Raw genomic sequence first — 21203 nt, 5'->3', positions numbered from 1 at the left:
CGATACTACAACAAAGGGAAGGGTAGTAGAGCTTCTAAAATCAGACAAAAGAAAGCTTTCTATGGTGGACCTGAGACTTGAAAAGGACAAAGGATGAACAAACTAAAGTTTTTCTTCTGGTTTGAGTGTACTAATAATTACTTGATTGATTGGTTGAGAGAGAGTTTATGCTTGTGCCCTTCCTTTTATAGATTTTCCTAGCCCGATTGTCCAAGCCTTCCCTTTTGGTGATGGCTTCCAGAGCATGTTGAGTCATCATCTGCTTTTGTTAATTACCTACCCACACCATGGAAATTTACTTTTTCGCTGAGAGTGACTGTCCTCTGTTGCTTGTCACCTCTCATAGGCTTGCTACCTATTAGTTGCCAGAAAATGGTTTTAAATTCATCTTGGGCTGCCACATTACCAACCCAATTCCTTTTTGATTTACGTATGCCTGGGCCTTCACTTGTCTTGAGCCCAATATTAAATATCCACCCAAACACTTGTTATGGTGGCAAGACTCGTCTGGTTGTCCTGAGTGAGATGACAGAACATGGGAAAGGAATGGCTCACTATCTTTACTCCATCACTCCACACCAAGCACTAACACTATGTTTGGATAAGGGAAATGAACTTGGAAGTTTGACAAAGTTATTTCTCTCAACTTACCGATGGCGCTCAACTTATTTCTATCGATTTTCGGCTCAAAAGATTCGGTACAATTATTCTCGGCGTGAGGTAATTCTTAATGGAATAGGGATTGGTCTATTCTTTTTTTTTTTTCTTATATATATATATATATATATATATATATATATATATGTTTAATGAAAATGGGTTTGCTATAAGGAAAAAAAAAAAAGAAGAATCTAAAATACTACTAAGAGATGAACAGAGAGAGATCATGAATTATCTGACAATGGCAAAGGCTAAGGAAAGCAATATCTATCCATTTTTGTTTGCTTTCTTTTATCTAACATTATTTGCAATTCCTTAACCCTATTGGGAGGAATTAATCACAGAAGTTGAAATTAAGCCTTACTAGCATCCCATGCTACAAATTCAACACTGAAACTTAATTTCCTACCTAAAACAAACAACCTCATGGTTGTACCTCATAGTTATTTGTCTTTGCCTCATCATTTCCTTCATTATTTATTGAATCATGAGCAGCATCTTCATCTAGATGATCTTCTTTTTCTTCTTCTTCTTCTTCTTCCTCCTCTTCTTCTTCGACGCTGTATGATAGATCATCATCAACATCATCGTCTTCCTCACCTAGAATTTCGTCGTCGGACATGACGAAGTGCAGTTTGAGGCGTCCATCTTCCCTGTAAGCATGCAAGAACTCTTGTGTGGGAATTCTGATTTCTTTGAGGACAAATCTGCCATCATGCCTGTAAGACTTGAAACAAACCCAAGGCTTCCCATTCTTGCTTATGCAAGATATCGGCGGAGGGAATCCCCCAACACTAGTACTCCTTGACCTCCTAAACCCTAATTTACCACCAGAACAATTATTATTTGTATGACAACTAATTTCTGATATTGGAAAATATTGTTTTGTAAAACTAATCTTCTCCTCTTGGACAATAATATTTTCTTCATCCTCACGATATCCATGATCACTAGGAGGACTTTCCTTGAAAAACTCCTCAACTTCGTCCGAGCTTTCGAATCCGAGTCCCTCCGTGCACAGCTGCAAGCTCTCCGAATTCATTGATGAAAAGCTATCACTGCTTTTGTGAGACTGAGATATATTGTAATTGCTCGAAAAGGACTCTTTTGAGGGGCTCTTCTGGCCGTTCTTCTTCTTCATCTCCTCCTCAATTTTCTCAATCTTGGTTTCGGGGTCAAATCCTACATTGGACAACGTCAATGAGGACGATGAGGAGGACGACATGGAAGGTGATGAAAATATTGGAGAACTAACATTGTTATTCTCTTTGAAATGAAGCTCCCCAAACATCTCAGTGAGGGTCGACGATGGATTATTGTCGATGTTGGATGATTTGAGAGGCTGGATTTGGTTCCATGAGGAGGAGAAGGATTCAAGAAGTGTTGTCGGGGTATCGGGTAATGGGGTTTCAAAGATGTGTTGGAGGCTTCCACAGGCAGCCATGGCCTAGATTTGTTCTCAACTGGAGTACTCCTACTCTATCTCTCTCTCTACAAGATGATGCTTGGGACGAAAGAAAGAAAGAAATAAAAAGGGTACTATAACTTTCGAGAAAGAAATAGAAGACGATGAGATTTTCATGGTCGAGAGAAAGAGGCACGGGATCAGACGTGTGGTGTGAGTTGAAAAAATCAAAGGGTTTTGTTGCTATTAATAAAGATTGGTGGTACGAGTTGGTTCTTCTACACCTAAATTTGGTGGTTATTGTTGTACCTTTTTTTTATTTGGGGTTTTTATTGTTACTTCATTTCTTCAACTACGCAGTATTGTTACATTTCACAAGGCCTAGCTACGTTTTAGCTTTATACAGCAAACTCCCGCTTTTCTAGTATCTATATTTCAGCTTATACAGTACTGCGCAATAATTTCTCCGCAAGCGATTATAGTTGGAATGTGATCATATCTTATAAGTCTATTTAGTTGAAACACGTATAAGTCTATTTTCCTCGCAAATAATATGCGTGTAAATTAGTTTTCCTAATTAGCTAGAATAGTTGATCATGGGAAATTGTGCTTTATTATGTGATTCTTATGAACATGTACCTAAATGTGAATTAGCATTGGTTGTTAAGTGCATTAAAATTTGATCTAATAGTTCAAATTAGTTTAAAAAATCAAAACCCGCGACTTGTTTTTTATCAACAATTCCTTTGATCAAAAGGAACCACAAGTAAGCTCAACCCCATATCCTTCTAACAATTCAAACCATCAATTGTCAAGTCCCTATTTCAAAGACAGACTATTCTAATAATTTTATTTTAAACTATCAAAATATATTGACAAACACAATGAATAAGACCAATCGAAATGTTCAAAAGATAATGGAAATATGGTTTCTGAGTTTGAAGCAATAATATTTAAAATATAAATCTGGAAATTAAACGGTTTTGATAATCAAATCATATTTCGCAACAAATGTCATCTTGATGCCTCTTAAGATCGAGACTCTCCTTTTGATATAATTTTGATATTATAATATGGGTGCTGCTGTCGAGGGTTCTGACGTGATTTGCTAGAGGATTTGAACCCATAGCCTTTCAGCATAGTTCTTCCGTCTTTATATCATCTCTACATTTCTTGTCGATGCCTCCCCACTACGGGCTTGTGATATCAGAAACGAAAGTGACTTGGTATAAACACTATACACAATGGAATTAGGAATTGTTCTTGATTTGTTTAAAAAAAAAAAAAAAAAAAAAAAAGGGACCAACTAGTGGCTTGGCCACGGCCGTCCACCTTTCCGGGAGCTGGAAAGACTCACAAAGGTATTTCAACCTCATCCTGGCCACTATTGTGTGATTCACCAGTGCCAAAAATTGAACCTAGGACGTGTCGTGTGGAATACAGGCCTGAAATTAATTCCAACCACTGGACCACCCCGTGGTGGTTATTCTTGATTTGTTATTGGATATGTGTATATTAATGGATGATTAGTGATATTACTCATTTTAATAATCGAATCAGAAATTGAAAAGAGAAAAGAAAAAAGAAAAAATTAGAATCCCCCACTCTTTTTTTACACAATTTTTATTAAAGATTTGTTTCTTTTAAAAATTTGATTAAGATGCTTCAACTAGTGTCCACCTAATCATTTTTAAATTTATTTTATTTGCATGTCATTAATTTATTTTTTAAAATAAAAATGCTATATGTTGATTTCCCACTTTATCCTTTTAGTTGATAAGGGGAATTTTTTTGGCTTGTCAGGATTTATACCTTTTTTTTAAGGATATTATTAATGGCTATTAACTAAATCACCAATATTATCTATAAACTTTGAATTTTGAAATTTTTTTTTGGCATCAGGGTTTATGCCCTTTTTGACATCCCACATTGCCCAGGGGAGTGATCCTTATATGTATATTCCCATCCCTACCTAGCACGAGGCCTTTTGGGAGCTCACTGGCTTCGGGTCCCATCAGAACTCCGAAGTTAAGCGAGTAGCGCACGAGAGCACTGCCAGGATGGGTGACCCATTGGGAAGTTCTCGTGTGAGTTCCCAGAAACAAAACCGTGAGGGTGTGGTTGGGGTCCAAAGCGGACAATATCGTGCTACGGTGGTGGAGCGGGCCCGAGAAGTGGTCCCCCCCGGGCCGGGATGTGACAATTTGGTATCAGAGCCTAACCCTGGTCGCGTGTGTGCTGACGAGAACGTCGGGCCCCTAGGGGGGGTGGATTGTGACATCCCACATCGCCCAGGGGAGCGATCCTTATATGTATATTCCCATCCCTACCTAGCACGAGGCCTTTGGGAGCTCATTGGCTTCGGGTCCCATCAGAACTCCGAAGTTAAGCGAGTAGCGCACGAGAGCACTTCCAGGATGGGTGACCCATTGGGAAGTTCTCGTGTGAGTTCCCAGAAACAAAACCGTGAGGGTGTGGTCGGGGCCCAAAGTGGACAATATCATGCTACGGTGGTGGAGCGGGCCCGCGAAGTGGTCCCCCCCGGGCCGGGATGTGACACTTTTGTTGGCTCGTCCACATCATAAAATTATTATTGAAATATAAAACTTGTTGATAAAAATGATGAGTTTGGAGTCTTTGGAATGAGATTAGTGCTATTCGGCATGAGATATATCAATGTGAATTTTAAATTGAAATCAATTTGAAACGTATTCAAGTCAATTTGAAACGTACCAATAACAACTTGAAACGTACCGATGCTAAATTGAAACGTACCCATTTCACCTTGAAACATTCAATAACAACTTGAAACGTACCAATACTAAATTGAAACGTACCCATATATAAATGAATTTTAAATTCAAATCAATTTGAAACGTATTCAGGTCAATTTGAAACGTACCAATAACAACTTGAAACGTACCGATGCTAAATTGAAACGTACCCATTTCACCTTGAAACGTTCAATAACAACTTGAAACGTACCGATGCTAAATTAAAACGTACCCATTCTAACTTAAAACGTACCAAATTATCCTTTAAAAGAAAATGTACCACTAAATTCTATTTCCCAAATGTACCATGGTATGTGAAAAAGATGGAAAGATGAGTAAAAAGTGTGCTAAAACAAAAAGCATACTCTTTGATATGGATACTCAGATCAAGCGGTGTGCATAAAATGAAATATGAAGGAAATGAATATGGCCAATAAGTGAGAACGAAAGAGGGTTTGATCGGCCGATTGAGGAAAGCAATAGCATGAAAAAATTGCTAAAGGTTGTAGAAGAAGATAGCATGTTAGTTAATTGTATGGTGTGGAGTTAGGGATAAAATGCACGTAGAAGCATAATTAGATCAAGTTTGATGTGTTAAGATTTTTAAAACTAATCTACTACATTTTAGGAGATTTGGGATATTAACATGATAATTATTAATTAATCAAAGGTACATTATAATGGCAAATCGTGTAATATGGCATTAAAAAGATGTTACTTATAAAATAAGTGGTACTTAGTTGTAGGAAGAATGTTTAATCAAATTCTTAAAAACAGTAGATGTTTCATCCAAGAAATTAAAAAAAGAGGCGCCTATATCAAAACTACCCAAGAAAAAAAAAACAAAGCAAACTCTATATTTATGGTAGAAATGAAATTTGAAATAACATTCTCCTTAGACTTGAAATCCATTTCTTTCTTGCAATGGTAGTTTAGCGTAAGTCGTTGAGAGTTATAATTGCACATGAGTTCTTGTGTTTCAATTTCCACATTCTTCAGTATAGCCAATATGAAAAAGAATACAATCTAGTACTTTCAAATACCAAGATCTCATAAGGAAGATCACATAAAAAGCTTAGGGAACATTTGATTACCAATTTGTTTTAGTTTTCAATTTTCATTTGCTTAAAAACTAAAAACTACATATTTTATGATAACCCACCCCTACTTTTACAATGTTATTAATTTTAAAAAAGTGAATTGACAAAAATGCCCGACGAGATTGTTGACTTTCATTGACCATCATTTTGTGACATGTACGAGCTACTATTTTACCAGTCTCGAAGTACTCGACGGTATGAACGTGTAGGCGCAAGAGGAATCAAAATTAGAGTTTCGATGAAGATTTTACAGAACAACGAATTCAAAAATACTTTTGTAAAAATTATTGTTTTATATTATATATATTTATTTCAAATTTTTATATTATTATCTCTTTATTTTAATATTTTTTTAAAGGATATTTTAATATTTTATTAATTTATTTTGTGGCCCGTGGGGCCTACACTCACCTCTCAATCTCTCCTGCGTGTCCCTTCCCCAGTCTTAGGCACTCTCTTTCTTTCCCTCTCTTCTTTCTCACTCAGACTCTCTCTCTCTCTCTCCATCCTACCCTTTTTCCGTCACCTCTCCCGTATACCTTTCCGGCGACAACAACGGCCATCACCACCACCTTCACGGACTCTCTCCTCGGCGACCGTTGACTGACTCACGAGCTGAGACCAGGCTGAGAAAACCTTGTTTTTCCTCTCTCCCTCATTACATAGTACCGTCACTGTGCAAAAAGTCAAATCCGGCAAGTTCTAGCCGTCTCTAGCAAAGGTAAGGTCTAAAACTTTTCCAAAAACTTGTAGATCATGCTTAAGAGTACGTTTGGGTTGTTTTTGAGACATTTTGGTGTTGTTTGGACGTAGAAACCACTCAGGGAAAACTTCCTTAGATTTTTGGCGAAGCCCCGACACTGTGCAGGCCATTTTCGACCATTTCGAGTCCCAACTCAACCCCAGATTGGAACATTTCGATTCCCTAACTCCTAAGCTTTACTTTGGCTTTGAATTTTTTATTTTGGTTAAGAATTGAACATATTATGGCCTTTGAAAGTTTTCCGGCCAAAACCGGCCTAGTTCCAGCCTTCTTTATAAAAGAAGAAGGGCCAAAGCCCAAATCTGGTCCAAGACCCAACTGGGTCCAAAACCTTTGGGCCATTATCTCTAGCCTGGCCCAAGTTCAAAAATGGGCTTAATATTTTGGGAATATTCTCTGGAATATTCCTGGAATATTCTTGGACATGTTAACTTTTTCAAAATTTTCTCGAAAACCCTCATAGGCTAATTTCGACGCCCTAAGTCCGTTTTTGACATCCATTTAGTAAATTTTGAAGTTTTAACATGGTTGATCACCAGGGCGTCTCGGTTGACTTTTTAGGGTTGACCGTTGATTTTTTACAAAATTTGCCCAGGACCCCTCTCAGTGTCTTTTGACGCTCCGATTCCTAATTTGTACTCCGTTTTCCCAAATTTAGTCATTTTAGTTGACTTTTACTAATGGCCCTAATATTATACTTAGGTGTGACTATTGTCTGTGACTTTGGCTTTCTTAGTTCGACTCGACAACGTGATTTGTGAGTGGGTCTTTTCTTTTATATAGTGTGTGTGTTTGTGTGTGTGTATATATATATATATATATATATATATATATATATATATATTGGTTAGTTTCCACATGTATACTTATCAATGAATTTTTTTTAAGTGATTGCCATAATTAGATTAACGTTTATAAGAAATGTCTTATTGTTTGGAAATTAGGAAATAATTCTACGGGATGCACAGGTAAGCTTACTATAAGGGGATGCCTTAATTATACTTATGGCCATGATTTATGTTTATGAAATAGTAGTATGTCGACATAAATTATTGATTTACCATCGTATGATTTTAGTTATGTTATCTGCTCATCGTTTCTTGAACCAATGTTAGTACTCGCCTGGGGCAGGACCAGTCTTTCACGTGTATGTGCACATCGCACCGTACACTCACTTTGGATCCATTGTAGGTGTCAATCGTGTCCTAGATTTCTATAGGAAATTAGGAATCGTATGTGCTTCGCATAGTGCCAATCTTCATGCGGTTGTAGTACTAGAGCGTATATCATTGTTACACTCAATCATGTTCATGTTAGAAAAGCTCTGCATGAACTCGTGTGTCAGCATGTGTCGATGAGCACTTGATATGATATGTTTGTTTATGTGAAATTATGTGATATTGGTTGTTATGTGTTTATTTACGCAATATTGCGTCGTATGGCATTCTGTGATTTTGCGGGCTACGGTAAGTATTTTTCTACTATACGTAATATGTATATTTTTGAAACTATACTTGTTTTATGGCAAGGGGCTTTTATGTTTTTGAAAAGGTCTTTACAAAGCTTTATTTTTAGGCCCACTCACCCTTGTTTTTCGCCCCTCCAGATTTTAGTTGCTGGGTGTAGACATTGAAATTTCAGTGAAATAAATGTTGATCAATGTATTAAAATTAAAACCTTTATTCATTTCACCTATATCACACACTCATTTCACCTACAACTTCCACTTACTTCACCAACCTCACACACTTACTTCACCAACATCACACACTTGTTTCACCTACAACATCCACTCACTTCACCAAAAAAAATGGATGGTGGTGATTCATTCTCTTGACCTATAAATAGCCTTCTCCATCAAAGGAAAAGGAGAGGAATTTACATCACACCAAAACCTTGAAGCTTTGAAGCTCTAAAGCTCTCAAGCAAATCCTGAAGGATCAAGAAAGCACTCTTCCTTCTTCGTCAAATCATCCTTCAAGATCAAGCCCCAACGGCCCTTGAAGAAAGTGTTCATCGTTCATCATCCGTTCATCCTAAGATCAAGCCCCAACGGCCTTTTGGATCAACAACCTCAACAAATCCACACATCCAATCGTTCTTCAAGATTAAGCACAAAAGCCCTTGAAGATCCGCTCATCCATCAACCTTCAAGATCAAGCCCAAAAGCCCTTGAAGAAATCCGCACAACCATTATTCAAGATCAAGCCCAAAAGCCCCCTTGAAGACCCGTTCATCAACCTTCAAAGATCAAGCCCTGAAGGCCCTCTTGAATAAACTTCCCTCAACCTTCAAGATCAAGCCCCAACAACCCTTGAAGAAACTTCAAATCGTTCATCCAAGATCAAGCCTTGACGGCCCTTGGATCAATCGCACATCCACAAATCAACACCTTACAGAGATCGAATCAGATGATCAAATTACAAAGAGATTGTAACCCCAAAATCATTAATTAATACAAAATATATTTTGTACACGTGTTCTTGTCTTATTCGTCGTCAGGAATTTTTGTATTTACAAATCTCTCATCTCTTTCTCTGTTTAAGAAAACCAAAGCACACCTCCAAAATCAATGACATCAAGCAAGGGACAAGCTGTTCTTGCAACCACTAAAGGAAGAAGCATGTGCACTTCTGCCACGAATGAAGCATCCATTGGAACCATAACCACTCCTCAACATGCCGCTTCAAAGTTGATACCGCTAAGTAAGCAAAAGGAGCATCAAAGGCACTAGTCGGTCATCAATCTGACCTTGCTAGGGGCATCGAAGCATGCTGCTGAGGCGCACAAGATGACATCCCAAAATGGCCAATGGGGTTCTTCAATAGCACCCTGGATGTTTGAAGGAAAGTCGTGTCTATTGGTTGCATAAGTCAGGACCATCGGCGTCACGTCTGTTAAAGAACAACTGGCTCAAATAAGTGAAGCAATTGCAAGGCTCACAAGGACTGTGAAGGAAAAAGACTTGCAAATCACTGCACTCATCAACCGACTGGAGATGCAGGATGTCGAGAAACCCGACCTAAAGGTTAATCCACTAAAGAAAGGAGCCAATGAAGAAGAGAAGCCTCTGGTAGAGAAAGTCAAAGAAGAGCAAAAGCCAGACCAAGTGGCAACACTCATGGGATCTCTTTTTATCCATCAGCTACAAGAGATGATCACCGACACCATCAAGGCATAGTACAAAGGCAGCTCCCGCACCTCCATGTTGTATTCGAAACCCTACTCCAAGAAGATTAACGCCTAGAATGCTGAAGGGTTATCAGCCGCCAAAATTCATGCAGTTCGATAGGAAGGGAAACCCAAAGCAACATGTCGCCCATTTCATTGAAACTTGCAACAATGCTGGGACGGAGGGAGACTACCACGTCAAGTAGTTCGTGCGCTCGCTGAAAGGTAACGCCTTTGACTGGTACACCGACCTCGAACTCGAGTCTATAAACAGTTGGGATCAGCTAGAAAGGGAATTTCTCAACCGTTTCTACATCACTTGCCGCACTGTGAGCATACTGGAGCTGACCAGTACGAAACAGTGGAAGGATGAACCTGTTGTCGACTACATCAACAGATGGCGTTCATTAAGTCTGGATTACAAAGATCGGCTTTATGAAACCTCCGCCATTGAGATGTGCATTCAAGGCATGCAGTGGGGACTACACTACATCCTTCAAGGCATCAAACCACGAACCTTTCAGGAGTTAGCCACCCGCGCCCATGTTATGGAGTTAAGCATCACCCGTCATAAGAAGAAAGAACCGATTGCTGACTACAAGAACGACAAAGTTTTGGGGCCAAAGGTGGATAAAGCTGCATGGAAACCCACCAAGGAAGCAATGAGGGTTAACACAACTGTAGTCAAAATCCCTACACGAGGCAAGGCGATTCAAATCGAAGATTCTCGTGATTAAGATATGCATAGACGCACTTTGAAGGAGCTTGAGGAGAAGACTTATCCATTCCCCGAATCTAATATGGTTGCTATGTTGAAAGACTTGCTTGACAAAAAGGTGATCGACCTACCTGAGTGCAGACGGCCAGAAGAAATGAATCATACTGACAGTCCAAGGTACTGTAAATTCCACCGCTTCATCAGTCATCCAACGGAAAAGTGCTTCGTGCTGAAAGATCTCATCATGAAGCTGGCTCAGAAAGGAATCATCGAGCTAGATCTTGACGATGTGGTGAAGTCAAACTATACCACCGTCACTTCTGGCTCTTTTGACTCAAAATCTTCACCTCAACTGCTGGGGACATGCTCCAAAACCATGTCAGTCAAGTCAAGTGAAGTTGAAGGATGGACTCATGTCACTCCAAAGAAAATGCACAAAAAGCATACATCTCCTCCACAAGTTCACAAATCGGAAAAGGGGCAAACCAGCTCTCGTCAACCTCTAAAGCAACATGAAAGTGTTGAGGATGATGAAATTGTGACACGAAGATCGTCCGTTGCCATCACGATGCGCGATTTCTTCCCCAAAGACTTCTTCAATCACTCGGTCAAGACTCTTTGTTATGAAGATTGCAAGGAATGCCTTTCCAAGATCGTTTGACAAATTCACAAAGCTCCTCGTTCGCACCAGCCTAAAAGGCGACAACAAACGCTCCTTGCCTACACGAGCTGAAACTACAAATGACACCACACGTTCCTTGCCTGCACAAGCTGAAACTGCAAACGGCACCAAATGCTCCTAGCTTGCACGAGTTGAAACTGCAAACGGCACCAAATGCTCCTGGCCCGCAAGAGCATAATTTGTGTACGGCAAAATCATCATCAAAATCATCATCAAAACCATCACTCATTTGAACTACGTTATAACTTGATCTCTTCTCTGGAAGGGTATGTAGGCAGCTCAAACATTCAACTTCGAGTTCAGTCACATCAAAATAAAGAATAAATTTTTTTTTTTATTAAAAGTCTGATATTGTTACAATTTCTTTGTACAAAAAAAAAAAAAAAAAAAAAAACAGAAACAAATATATATATATATATATATATATATATATATAAGTGTGTGTGTGTGTGTGTGAATGGAGGCCTCCAGAATCAACATTTGGAGGATAAACAATTCCTGAAGGCCCAGTGCGAAAGCCACTCCGTCGACCCACGATGGAGACTTGTCGAACCCATATGTGGCGCTGCCATTTTTCAACACTAGGAACGGCCTTTGAAGAAACTTCAAACCGTTCATCCAAGATCAAGCCTCGACGACCCTTGGATCAATCGCACATCCACAAATCAACACCTTACAGAGATCGAATCAGAGGATCAAATTACAAAGAGATTGTAACCCCAAAATCATTAATTAATACAAAATATATTTTGTACACGTGTTCTTATCTCGTTCGTCGTCAAGAATTTTCGTGTTTACAATAAGCTTTCGTATTGACGAAGATTCTTGGCAAATCTTGGTATTGGATATTACCTTCGATGGTATAATTCTCATCCTACTCTACTATACTTTACTTATACTTTGACATTACGTGTGAAATGGGTTCATTCCTGCTCACCAACGCACTCTTACATTTAGGCACTTTTAAGCTTAAATTTACTCACATTTTCCACATCACTACATATTATGGCTTCGTCACCCTCTAGATATCGACCAACACATCTTGATTCGGAGTCTAGGTGGACATTCCGGGTCGGGGTGTGTCAGTTTGGTATCAGAGCATAAGTTTGGGAAGTATTGCGTTCATCACATGCGTGATGTAAGTATTCTTGGTTCTTGAGCCTAATTTTCGAATCTTGCCACCTCGTCGAGCACGAAAAATGTGTTAATGTTTCCTAAGTTTTTCTGTCACTTAGTCAACTTTTCAACCTTCTAGAAGAACATTTTGGAGACCATCTCTAGACTTTAAACAAAGAATCTTCCTACCAAGGAAAATCCCGATTCAGAGACGAGTTTGTGGCCCTGAAGCAGGGCTAATGTGCTGGTAATTGTGTACCACCGAAGACTTTATTCATCAATCTCATTACTATTATCTCGTCATCATTACCAAACCTTTTGAGATAGGAAACCACAATTAGTTTTAATTCCTTGGTAGTACTCGTTAGTTTATCACCTATCAGAATTCCTATGAAGTTTTAGTTGTCTCAAAATTTCCAGAAATGTCCCGAATGACAATGTGGTGATAAAGGGTAAGCACTCGACGGAAGAACATTTGGAGGACAGTCACTTTTAGTCCCCGATAACACTAATCTTCTTAAACGCACTAGTTATCATTTCGAATCTTCAGGAGGAAGATTGATTCCCGTTTAGTCCGTTCTAAAGTAGATCATTAGCAAATTCCTTTTTCCGGCCTTAGGGCATCTTAACTAATACTAGTTCCCAAAATTTATTCGATATTGTACTCGTCATTTCGATCAGTAAAGAGTACGAGTTGTTAGACTTACGGTTAGCAGATATACCAGAAGTAGTAATCAATTTCCTTATAATCAACAAAACCACCTCATTGGACTAGTTCCTTACCAATCATCTGAAACCATCTACCCGGGAGGGCTCTAACCTGTAATCAGCCTACGGTGACGCTACTAATTGACAATATTGTCCGATATCTAGGATCTGTCAACTAGTATTCAGGCAGTATGATTTTTGATACCGGACATATGTGCTAGTATCTAGGAGTGATACCTTTGTGCTAGAACGCCGGTTCACAGTTTTAGGGTAATGAACAATATCAAAATATTTAAAATACGTTAATTAGTGGCGCGACTGATAGATTGATTAGCAATGACTACTTGAGCGGAAGAAACTAAAATCGTGGAAACTTAGGAACAAGCCTTGTATTAGGATAGTAAACTCGCAGTTGTGTTAACCATATTACCCAGTTAGGTAACCCGAACATTCTTGACCAATCATTCTTGTGGTCACATCCATCGACAAATATTAGATTTGGAGCACAAGTTAATCTTCGCTGTAAGAGCGAACTGAGTCTTGAGAAAGCTGTGAAGACCTATTAGTATGTGTTGTTGAAAAATGAAGTAGTATGGTACATTTCAAGGATATATACCTTAGGCGTCATTTCTCAAAATTCTACTTGGGATATCACCAAATTGTGAAGTAAAGTACACCATTGATCTACCTTCTCGTACTACACCAGTTATCCTTGCATCTTTCAAACAACTCCTACATCATCAAGAAAACTTAGTTACAAAAGCTTACCTATTAGGAATTTACCCAATTAAACTATCTAGGGAATCCCAAACCTAACCTCAAAGACAATAGACTGAACCTTAGGATCGTACCTACATTTTAGCAACTCAATCAAGTGATGACTAAAATCGTTAACCTATACTTTGAATTGATGGTCTACCCGACCCACTTTTGTAGCTCGAGTTTTCTTCCATAGCCTGACGAATTTGTAGTAGTATCATCGACGACTTTTTTTATTTACCTCGGCAGCGCGACCAAATTCTCTAAACATCGGCAATCAGCTTTATACCAAATTCCCACGAATTACTATGAAATTCAAATTATTCTTGACCTTGTCGATTTTATAGGCAAATTTTTAGCAATTTTTCAGCTATAGCATTTTCCTTACTTGTAGATCGAGGAAAGTTAGTTTAGTTTGTGACTTTATGATAAAGTTGCGACAACCGAGGTGTTGTTTATTTCCTACCCTCATTCTTATACTTTTTTATAATATTGATAAATTTGAAATCCATGATGACGTTTTCTCTAAATGTTTCAGCTGCATGCTGATGCAGCATGATGGAGTCTTGCTTATGTCTACCGACGAATGCATGAAGTGAATTACCTTATTCCCGACTTAAAGTCAACATTTACCGTTTTTACTTGAAAATTCAATGACAAGTCTTAGTGGGGAAACTTTCCTAGAATCTTTATCAACCTCGCAAACTTCTCAAATACATTTTCATTTAAGATGACCTAAATTTTTGATAGCGAGGATGAATGAACCAAATCAACGTCCACGATTGTATTATCATGTATTACCCTGGTCGTGTAAACTAATTGCGGATTACCGCATCAAAAGACATATCTGTCATTCATCATCTTCAGCCCGTCCTATCCCATTCTAGTTAGAATTCATGAATATTGGTACGATGTTACTTACAAATCATCAAGAAATTGTTCGAGTAGTTATAATCACTTTTCGTATCTGAACGGATATGGGAAATATCACCATAAACTTCTAGTAAGAGGTATTTTGTACATGTGGAGATTATGATGATATTTCGGCAATTATTGACCGATTTGACAAATCAGGACTATATTTTTGACCACTTAGTAAAATTTCTCATTCTTAAATTTACTAGATTTTATGGCATTTTGATCAGCATCTATTTTGACTATTATTCCATATTCACATCTTTGTGCTACAAGGCCCTCCAGTCATCCTTGGGTACGTGTCCACCCCACTGCACTTTGTATTATTTTTTATGCAAACAAACTGTCTAGGAGAATTGCTCAGACATTGAAGTTTTAGTCGTGACCATTAATTCCTCAATCACCTAACAAATACTCTACTGAGTGAATCTTTACCATCGGTGATTGAATATTTCGGAAACTACCATCGTAGCGAGATGTCATGCATTAATTCCAATTACTTTGTATTCTAAAATTGATGGATTTGTTTTGACCCTCAAATTCTTGATTATTCTTTTAGTCTTCCCGACATAGTTTTCACTAAATTCAAGAGAAATTCACTATGAATCGGCTTGCTAAGGCGTTGTAGACTACATGGTTCAGCTATATAGTGTGCATGTCACTATTGTACCTCACAATGATACGTGTTTCACTTCCAGGTTTAGGGAAGTCTTCTTGAAGGCTATACATACTAAGTTTTTGTCTAATACCACATTTCACCCTTAGACTAACGGCTAGTCTGAATGAACTATCCGGACCTTAGAGGACATATTCCTTTTGAATGTTTTATAGTTTTAGCTGGTTATGTTAGACACCTATCTTTGTTGATGTTGCGTACGACGATAGTTATTATTCTGGTTTGGCTATGGTACTGTTTGAGCCGTGGTATAAAGATTTTATGCATAGTACAAGATTGACAGGTGAGTATTCCGAACAGGTATTTAAATGATCGAGATTACGATGTAGCAAATTGTGTACTATTTGCATTGTTGCCTGAGAGGGTAGTACATAAGCACGGTCGAGGCGTTAATCAGACTATTTATGTCTTTCCCAATGAGGGGCAAGATAGTAATATTGCACCCTTGGGAATTTGTTGCTTTCTTATCAATACAACAATGCGTTGTTGGTATTACGAGCTGCAGACCGTAATATCGATAACTTATTCGTTGGATTCATTAGGTTCGTTATGCTAGTATTTTTATTTATTTATTTATGGTTTGAGCTTAACCCAAAGATATACACACTTATCTTTAGAGTAGGTGACGCAATGTGTGCGTAAGCGAAAAATATTCTATGTTCAATTTTAATTTCAGTACAATTATTTTAACTTTACGTTATTATATATACGCATTTTGACAGGATATTATTATACATATATATATATATATAAATACTTTCGACCTTATGTTTTTATAAAAATTATTATATTATAGTATTGTACTGAAGGTGAAGGAAAGTGTCAGTTTGGAGGCATGAAAGAGGAATCATTGCAATCTGATCACGACGGAACGACATTCTCTTTTATGCAACCGCTCTAGCTTGAATTCTTCTTTATATATTTTCTCTCTATTTTAAGTTTTTATGTTTAGCGACTTATTTCAAATTTTAGGGACGAAATTTTTTTTAAGGTGGGTAGATTGTGATAACCCGTCCCTACTTTTACGATGTTATTAATTTTAAAAGAGAGAATTGACAAAAATGCCCTAGTGATGAGATTGTTGACATTGACCATCATTTCGTGATGTGTATGAGCTACTATTCTACGTAGTCTCGACGATACGAACACGTAGGCGCAAAAGGAATTGAAATCAGAGTTACGATGAAGATTTTACGGAACAACGAATTCGAAAATACTTTTGTAAAAATTACTGTTCTACATTATATATTTTTATTTCAAAATTTTATATTATTATCTCTTTATTTTAATATTTTTTTAAGGGATATTTTAATATTTTATTAATTTATTGTGTGGCCCGTGGGACCCACACTCACCTCTCAATCTCACCCGCGTGTCCCTTCCCCAGTCTTGGGCACTCTCTTTCTTTCCCTTTCTTCTCTCTCACTCAGACTCTCTCTCTCCATCCTACTCTTTTTCCGTCACCTCTCCTGTATACCTTTCCAACGACAACAATGGCCATCACCACTGCCTTCACGGACTCTCTCTCCGACGATCGTTGACTAACTCATGAACCTAAACCAGGCCAAGAAACCCTTGTTTTTCCTCCCTCCCTCGTTGCAAAGTACCATCACTGTGCAAAAAGTCGAATCCGACAAGTTCTCGCCGTCTCCAGCAAAGGTAAGGTCTAAAACTTTTCCAAAAACTTGTAGATCATGCTTAGGAGTATGTTTGGTTGTTTTTTGAGACATTTTGGTGTTGTAGATCATGCTAAAACTTTTCCAACCAAAAGCGGTCCAGTTCTGGCCTTCTTCAAAAAAAAAAAAAAAAAGGGCCTAAGCCCAAATCTGGTCCAAGACCAAACTAGGTCCAAAACCTTTGGGCTATTATTTCTAGCCCGATCCAATTTCAAAGTGGGCTTAATATTCTGGGAATATTCTTTGGAATATTCCTCTGTTAACTTTTTCGGAATTTTCTCAAAGATCCTCTTAGGCTAATTTCGACCCCTTGAGTCCATTTTTACATCCGTTTAGTGAAATTTCGAAGTTTTAACATAGTTGATCACCAGGGTGTCTTGGTTTACTTTTTAGGGTCGACCGTTGACTTTTTACAAAATTTGCCCAGGACCCCACTTAGCGTATTTCGACCCTCCGATTCCAAATTTGTACTTCGTTTTCTCAAATTTAGTCATTTTAGTTGAGTTTTACTAACGACCCTAATATTATGCTTAGGTGCGACTATTGTCCGTGACTTTGGCTTTCTTAGTTCAAACGAGTTCGAATCAACGACATAATCTGTGTGTGGCTCTTTTCTTTTATATATAGTGTGTGTATATATATATATATATGTGTGTGTGTGTGTGTGTGTGTGTGTGTGTGTATTGGTTAGTTTCCCCATATATACTTATCAATGAATTTTTTTTAAGTGATTGCCATAATTAGATTAACGTTTATAAGAAATGTCTTATTGGTGGGAAATTAGGAAGTAATCCTACGGGATGCACAGGAAAGCTTACTATAAGGGGATGTCTTAATTATACTTGTGGCCATGATTAATGTTTATGGAATAGTATTATGGCGACGTAAATTATTGATGTACCATCGTATGATTTTAGTTATGTTAGGTGTTAGTACTCGCCAGGGACAGAGCCAGTCTTTCACGTGTATGTGCACATCGTACTGTACACTCACTTTGGATCCATTGTAGGTGCCAATCCTATCCTAGATTTCTATAGGTAATTAGGACTCGTGTGTGCTGCGCATAGCGCCAGTCTTCATGTGATTGTAGTATTAGAGCGTATATCATTGTTACACCTAGTCATGTTGATGTCAGAATAGCTCTAAATGAACTCGTGTGTCAGCATGTGTCGATGAGCACTTGATATCATATGTTTGTTTATGCGAGATTATGTGATATTGGTTGTTATGTGTTTATTTACGCAATATTGTGACGTATGGAATTATGTGATTTTGCAGGTTACTGTAAGTATTTTTCTACTATACGTAGTATGTATATTTTGGAAACTATATTTCTTTTACGGCAAGGGATTATTATGTTTTTGAAAAGGTCTTTACAACGCTTTATTTTTAGGCCCACTCATCCTTATTTTTCGCCCCTCCATGTTTTAGTAGCTAAGCTTTCGTATCGACAAGGATTCTTGGAAAATCTTGGTATTGGAGATTACCTTCGATGGTATAATTCTCATCCTACTCTACTGTACTTTACTTATGCTCTGACATCGTGTGTGAAATGGGTTCATTCCCGCTCACCAGCGCACTCTTACATTTAGGCACTTTTAGGTTTAAATTTACTCACATTTTCCACGTCACTACACATTATGGCTGTCACCCTCCAGGTGTCGACCAGCACGGCTCAATTCGGAGTCCAAGTGGTCATTCCGGATCAAGGTGTTTCATATTTGGTAACTACTTTCAATTTTCAAACAAATGAAAACTGAAAGCTAAAATTTGTAAACTCAAAGAAGTTGCTTTCAGTTTTTTTTATTGTTTTTAAACTAAGTATTTTCCTGTGGTTGAAAAAAAAAGTAGTTACTAAATGAGTTTTCAATTTTTTAAAAAATCAAATACAACAAAATGGTATCAAACGGCTCTTAATATTTTTGAAAGTTAATTAACAGTTTCCACTAAACCATTTTTATCATTTTAAAGGTTGGAAATTTTCTTTTAATGAAATATCTCAGAACTTTGATGTAAATAAACAAGATGAATCATATGCTTTCAAATGTATGCCACAAACATCAATTATGTATGAATATGTATGAATAGGATTTGCTTTCGTCAAATTTGATCACACAATACTGTTGAACGAATTTTATAATTTCGTACATGAGGAAAAGAAAACTTCCTAACAAATTATAAGGGTATTGATGTGTATGCAACGTTCATGACATTGATGGGTTGTTATTTTGTTATATCCAAAGCAAATCAAGCTTAATCATTCTCTTTAGTATTTATTTATGGAGTGTGATATCCACACACCCTATTTTACTTCTCACACATCTTTCCAACTTTCGGCCGTCGGATCGGATGAATTGAAGAAGATCAACGGACATAAATTATCAAAAGGTGTGTGAGAAGTAAAATAAGGTGTGTGGATAGCACATTCCTTCTTTTATTTTTGTGACTGTGTAGATAAACATCTTATCTAAGGTATGATTGTCTAGTTTTCTTATTTTGTCTAGCTATTGATTACTCTAATTTTGTTTTCAGTTTTCAGTTCTTAGCTACCTTCAATATTTTTAATTAGTTACTTGATGCAAACTAGAGTAAATACCATGCCTTTTTTTTTTTTTTTTTTTTTTTGGGTCAAATACCATACCATACCAAATTTGAGGCTTGCTTCTTGTGCATAAGAGTGGTAAATTCTTTTAGGAGTACTATGTGTTCGCTCTTGTACTGAATACTATGAAAAAGTTGTATGTAGAGATATATTAGTCTAAATACAATAGATTATCTATACGAAAGGAAAACAAACCAATAACATCAATTTGATTAATCAACGGATAGGTAAATATGAGGCTACATTGGACTTGATTTTCAAAGCTCTTCTTGTATAATTGTCATCTTAAATTTCTTGTTAATTTTAGTACTAAGCAACCATTCACATCAATCAAAAGTTTTCTTTTTTATTTATTAAGATTTGAGTGATTAATTGGTCAATTATCATGGAAACAACCTTATTTTTCTCTTCTTGTACTATTATTAATCTTTTGCACTTACGAATGGTTACTTGTGTTTAATTTATCTATTTCACAGATAGTTTGGACTCGGATCATGTTATGCGTCTGAATGTGATTCTAAAATTATTTGTTTGTTTCAATTTTCTTTTTGTTCATAGAAAGAAGGCTCCATAAGTTAATCTAGTTCGATTGAATCTATACCAAAATTTAACAATTTTGAACTCAATGCCTAGTTGGGTGCACCACATCCAACCATGGTCCTACATTTCCTCCTCTAATTTTCAATGGCATGGTGAGGAATATCCCAGTGGTTCATTTACAGTAGCCACCTGTTTTATAAGACAATAGTTGGCTCCCATCACACCGTAGTCTGATGCCTCGTCTAAATATACATTAATATATAACAAACAAGCCTTTGATATTTGATGGATGCCGACTGCTAGTGTTTGTGGAGAGTTCCACAATCCGATAGATTTTGTATCGTCTTGTTATAATTTTCTTTCCCACGTCGTGTTTATTGGCCATGGATTTGTGGTCCCACTGCGCATATGATGGGAAAGGACTTACATACTCGACGTCACGTTAATGTTCCATGGTGTTTCAGAATGATATAATGTTATGTCATATGTATATCTTTTTTTTTAATATAAAAATTATCTTACTATACATTGACGAAAGAATCATCTCCCTCTTGGCAGCAACATACTTTTGGCTTCCAGATCAAATGATACACCAAAGCAGAGTCAATAGCTCCAAAGAATGCATTAATTGGAGTTTGAACTTGGGATGGGGATCCAAGACCTTAATCGCTTTCCACTGTACCAACTTATTGGGGTATATGTGTATATCTTTATCTACATGGAATTGTGATACTAATTTGAGATACCACTACAATGGTAACTTAAATTAATAGTATGCGAAAAACTCGTTTGTTGACAATTTAGTCTTTAATTTTCACATCTTTACTTGAGACATGGGGAAAATAAAAAAGAAAGAAAGGAAACAAAATCTAAAAGTAAAAACAACTTAATATAGTTTTCGGTTATCAATTTGTGTGCTTTCCTATTACCTTTCTTCT

The 21203-nt window shown here is 37.4% G+C and overlaps 1 protein-coding gene and 1 pseudogene across 1 annotated transcript; one reads left to right on the top strand and one right to left on the bottom strand.

Annotated features, from left to right (window-relative positions):
• Positions 1-870: 870 nt before the first annotated feature.
• Positions 871-2270, bottom strand: LOC137714218 (uncharacterized). Its single transcript, XM_068453483.2, has one exon. The coding sequence runs from the start codon at positions 2102-2104 to the stop codon at positions 1085-1087; it is 1020 nt and encodes a 339-aa protein (XP_068309584.2). The 5' UTR covers positions 2105-2270; the 3' UTR covers positions 871-1084.
• A 7004-nt stretch (positions 2271-9274) lies between these two features.
• On the top strand, positions 9275-11252 carry LOC137714378 (uncharacterized; annotated as a pseudogene).
• Positions 11253-21203: the final 9951 nt, after the last annotated feature.

This window comes from Pyrus communis, chromosome 3 (genome assembly GCF_041283825.1).
Source record: "Pyrus communis isolate YQ-2024b chromosome 3, ASM4128382v1, whole genome shotgun sequence".
NCBI lineage: Eukaryota > Viridiplantae > Streptophyta > Magnoliopsida > Rosales > Rosaceae > Pyrus > Pyrus communis.
Note: the sequence above shows the minus strand (reverse complement) of the source record. Positions and strands in the feature narration are given on the sequence as shown.

Excerpts from the sequence above, each read along its gene's own strand:
- LOC137714218 (XM_068453483.2), bottom strand. The coding sequence starts at position 2,104 with ATGGCTGCCTGTGGAAGCCTCCAACACATCTTTGAAACCCCATTACCC.